This window comes from Penaeus vannamei, chromosome 10 (assembly GCF_042767895.1).
Source record: "Penaeus vannamei isolate JL-2024 chromosome 10, ASM4276789v1, whole genome shotgun sequence".
NCBI lineage: Eukaryota > Metazoa > Arthropoda > Malacostraca > Decapoda > Penaeidae > Penaeus > Penaeus vannamei.
Window position 1 is genome coordinate 35,958,948 of NC_091558.1, and position 5,000 is coordinate 35,963,947.

Genomic DNA, 5,000 nt, shown 5'->3' on the forward strand with positions numbered 1-5,000 from the left:
GAATAACAAGCACTCAGTGCCTTAACAGTTTGCTATACATGTCTAACAATACTGAAAGCATTGGTGGCTAATACTGGGCTGCTATTTCAGATTTTAATCTGTAAATGTAGTGACAATTTGTGTACAAGCTAAAAGGGAAATTAATATCAAGTAAAACAGCACAGAGTATTGGTTAAGCTGCAGAAGTTACACCATTGAGGGTATTTAATTACCTCACTCAAAATGCAAAATGTAATGGTTAATCCACATTCTATATATATGCATTTTGTCTCTCCATAGGAAATAAATAACACTGTATAACTGACATCAAATATTCAAAGACTCATTTCAATTCAGGAAAATATCACATTAAAACATGAGGAAAGCAGCTGTTAAGCAGACACACTAGCTAGACTCTGATAATACAGTGAAGTCTCCCTTTGAATAAAATGTGAATAAGAAACACTGGACTCTGATAATAAAGAAATTTCCCCTTGAATAAAAAAAGAATAACAAAGAAACACTGATATGTTGTGTGATTATATATCCTGTTTAAATATCAGAGCATATTAACCATCTCATTCTAGCCCAACACTAGTCTTGTGCACCATGAAATACAATTCCTATAGCACCCTCCCTGTAGCATAGCAACTTCAGTATTAAATATTCCATAAAAATCTATACTCCTGCACACCAGAAGACCACCATGTAGTACATTTGCATGTTCAGCTTCAAAACAATTTTCCTTAACAATCAAATCATTCTCTCTCCATATATCAGTAACCCCGACAAACTCCAGTTATATCTCCAGCTTATTCGAATAAATATTGGACTAAGTGAGGATGACACACGGTCACCAGTAGAAGGACTTCTGGAGGAGGTTGGAGGCTGTGGCAAACCAAGAGGAAGCAGTTTCTTTGAAGGAGCCTGAAGGAGCCATGGCCGACTTGGAATCTTTGACCACTATGTCGTCCTCTGGTAAATAATCTGGGAGATCATCAACTGGAGATGTCATGTCTGAAGATCCGCTGCCAAGAGGGAGAATTTCCTGCACGAAAAAGATCAGAATAAATACAAGAAAATCTGTCAACCTTCTTTTTCTCCAGGTCTATCATTTATCCATAATCATATCCATCTGATATTTCTACATTTCACCTTGTATGTATTATACTTTTACTGTTATGTAATGAATTTTATGGACTTTCAGGGGGGGGAATATATATATATATATATATATATATATATATATATATATATATATATATATATATGTATACATATATATATATACATATATATACATATATATATATATATACATATATATATATTTATATATATACATATATATATACATATATATACATATATATATATATATATATATACATATATATACATATATATACATATATATACATATATATATACATATATATATACATATATATATACATATATATATACATATATATATACATATATATATACATATATATATACATATATATATATATATATATATATAAAAGATGGAAACAATGCACTATCGCATTTTTATCATGAATATATAACCTCTCTGTTCGGCGATCTATCCCGCGCCGCCAGATCGTAAGGCGGCCGCTCTATCCACTAGTCCACCACTCACTCAAAAGGACTGTGCAACCATGGCTGCACAATTCTTTTGAGTGAGTGGTGGACTAGTAGATAGAGCTGCCGCCTTACGATCTGGCGGCACGGGATCAATCCCCGAAGAGAGAGGTTATATATTCATATATATATATATATATATATATATATATATATATATATATATATATATATATATATATATATATATATATATATATATCACAACAGACACATACATACCAATCATTATCACATACTTCATGGAAAGGATAATTCTTTCCCTGTCTCAAGTACTAAAAATACATAATATTAAATATCAACAAACATTATAAACATACTATTTTAGCAGAATTTTTTTTTAACACTCTGTACAAAATAACTAAACAGTATCATAAAAATAAAATCAAAACAGTAACAGCATCAAAACTATTTGAAGAGGCTGATATTATCCCTACACAGCAGAGATGAAAATACAAATTGGTACAATGCCATGCTTGCTTCCTTCACATTTCCTTGCATAAACATGAGTACAAACCTCTTCCCCATTTGCATTAGTAGTAACTTGTTGAGCAGACAGACTCTCAGTGCGGGCAACAGCAGCTGCAAGTTTGTCAACAGAGAGATCCCGTTTCACTCTGCAAGTGACCCGGGAACGTCCTAAGTCAAACACAATGCTAATAAGTCCGCGGACCCTGACCAGTTCCTCTTCAACCTGTTTACGGTGTTCCTAAAAGAAATATTAACAATGGATTAATTTTTTCCTTTACATTGGTAGCTTTGTATAAATAACAAATATAGTGATGACCATAAAATCCATGATTAGAGAGTCTGCACAATGAATCCAGAAATACAGGGTCATGTATAATCAAAATAACTTGCATATTTTCAGAGTTATTTATACAAAGCTTAGCTTTATATAAATACAATCTTTATAAAACTATTACATCAAAGCACTCAAGTAACTTGAAATACTAAGAAACAGTTTGCTGAAGATCAATGCCAAATAAAACCTTTAAGAAAACAAAAGTACATGCACATACAGGGGCAACCATTCCTTTGATGAAAAGAGTGACAATCTTTGCTTTAGAATTGTTTGGTCCCAAAAAGCCACCTTTCATTTCAGTAGGCTGACGCATTTTTTTCTCAAGTCTGGAAAGCTGAAAATATCAAAATGTAAGAAGAAAGATATTACAAAGATGTTTTTGACATATCACTTGGTCCCTTTTATTTTCCATTCTATTCTAAAGTATATGATTAATACATTCTACTGTAGAGATTGTGACTAAAGTAAAATTAGTATATATAAATAAAAACCTCAATGGGAAAAGACATGTTAATCTATAATTAGAATGATATATTCATAATCTTTCAGAGCCTTACTTCATCAACCGGCTTGAAATCAGCTTTCCAAATAATTTTAAGAAGCATATTTTTCAATTAGCTATTTGGAAAAAACAAAACAGCTAAACCCTAGAATACCTCTTCATCTGTAGAGAGAGATCTACTGCCGATGCTGCTTCTTGCTGAGTCTGCTTTCTTCGGAGATCCCTCAGTGTCTCCAGTTTTCTTTGGGGATCCTTCTGAACTTTTGCTTTCAACACTGTCTGTTCTTTGTGGGGGCTTCTCTACACAGTCTTTGTTCATTTGGGAAGTATTTACAGAGGAGCTTTCATCAATAGGGCTTTTCTTTGGTGCACTGTCTACATCGTCTGTTTTTTTTGTCTCTTGTTCTGGTTTAGAGCTAGCAGTTGGAGTCTGGGGACTGCGAGACTTTTTCATATAACGAGCATACTGGAGGCTTGTAAAAAGAGCTGCTGCTTCATCACGTAATTCATCACTGTAACATTCTTCATCCCTGAAAATACAACATCAAAATTTTCTATGCTATCCCACAACACAACCTACTTCATATCCAAGTGTCTTATATACCCTTTCAGTCTAAAGAAGTCTCTGTATTCTAAAAAATGAAATATCACATTCAATCTTAAAAATCAATAAAATTTCAAGGAAATTCTCATAATGCCATCCTTTTTCACAAAAGATAAATACAAATCTTTAAAAATCTTACTCTGTAACTGCTTGCAGTGATTCAAGTACACCAAAAGTGTTTGCTAATGATTGTCTGCATTCTATAGCTTGTGCAATAAGGGATAATGTTTCTATTGCGGCCTTCACCAATGACCCTTCTCCTTCCGCCACAACATATGCCAAAAATTGGATACACGTACGATCCTGTTCAAAAGAATTTTAAAATGCTTCAGTAAAAAAAAAAAGAAAAAGAAAAAATTAATAAAGTTTTCTTTTCCTAATTACATTAACATTAAACTCCTTCATATACTCTAATAATCATGAAGGTAAATGATATTCCAAAGGAATCTACTTACTACTATGGAACAATATCTTGATACCAATCATTGTCCATTCCTTAACCAATTAAACTTTTGAAAGAACTCAACTGTTTGAAAAGACATACCAATGCTAGTGCTAATCGCTTGCCAGGATCAGAAGCCAGTTCTTTGTAGGCCATGATGGTGGCCTCTGCAGCTGCTCCCAACTCTATTTCCCCCATGATCCTGCCTGCACAAAAGACATTCGCAGAGGTTTAAGGACTGTCTTGGCTGAGACTTAAGGAGAATTTGAATTTTCAACCCGAATGAGATGAATGCTGTTTTCCATTACCTTAGGGTAGATGTAGATCATATGCGAATATTAGGCCTGAACAAAAAAAGGAAGAAGTGTAAGAAAATTGTAATCCATCCATTACATGCTTCCTCAAAAATATATAAAAACTACACAAATCCTATTCATACATAAATAAGCAGTGTAATGCTTTAATATTCATGATATTTTTGTCAAAATGAGCTAACTTCACATTTGCATACATGCATTCATACATGTAAGCACATAATGATGAAACACTGCTTACATGGTGTTCACATGTTTTTGACAATGCAAGACATTTCCCATGATGTTATATATAGATATAGATATAGATATAGATATAGATATATCATATATATATGTGTGTGTGTGTGTGTGTGTGTGTGTGTGTGTGTGTGTGTGTGTGTGTGTGTGTGTGTGTGTGTGTGTGTGTGTGTGTGTGTGTGTGTGTGTGTGTGTGTGTGTGTGTGTGTGTGTGTGTGTGTGCATACATATATACATAAATACATATATATATGGAAGAAAAACCCACAATGCACAAACTAGATTTATTGAGGAAAGTGAAATAACTCAATAAAAATGGTTGTTTTAACAGATAAGTAAAACAAAAAGTGGTATGTGTAAAATATAACCTATTATCGCAGAATGTATCTGTTTACATTATAATAAGTCTCCTTGTTTATGCACATCAGCATTATGTTTGGTTAAGCAGTGGTACTCTGCCATTG

At 33.1% G+C, this 5,000-nt stretch overlaps 1 protein-coding gene across 2 annotated transcripts in view; it reads right to left on the bottom strand.

The window, feature by feature from the left end:
- LOC113814366 (eukaryotic translation initiation factor 5B) overlaps window positions 1–5,000 on the bottom strand; it is an 8,466-nt gene that overhangs the window by 2,176 nt on the left and 1,290 nt on the right. The window contains exons 2-8 of one of the 2 annotated variants that reach the window (XM_027366422.2): window positions 4,291–4,326; window positions 4,085–4,188; window positions 3,680–3,843; window positions 3,091–3,466; window positions 2,652–2,768; window positions 2,147–2,338; window positions 1–1,027 (exon numbers count right to left, since the gene is read on the bottom strand). The exon at window positions 1–1,027 is cut by the window's left edge and continues 2,176 nt beyond it. In XM_027366422.2, the coding sequence (XP_027222223.1) occupies window positions 833–1,027; window positions 2,147–2,338; window positions 2,652–2,768; window positions 3,091–3,466; window positions 3,680–3,843; window positions 4,085–4,180 (1,140 nt within the window). In that variant the 5' untranslated portion in view covers window positions 4,181–4,188; window positions 4,291–4,326 and the 3' untranslated portion in view covers window positions 1–832. The remainder of the gene's footprint in view (window positions 1,028–2,146; window positions 2,339–2,651; window positions 2,769–3,090; window positions 3,467–3,679; window positions 3,844–4,084; window positions 4,189–4,290; window positions 4,327–5,000) is intronic. The other variant, XM_027366421.2, reaches the window with a different exon arrangement.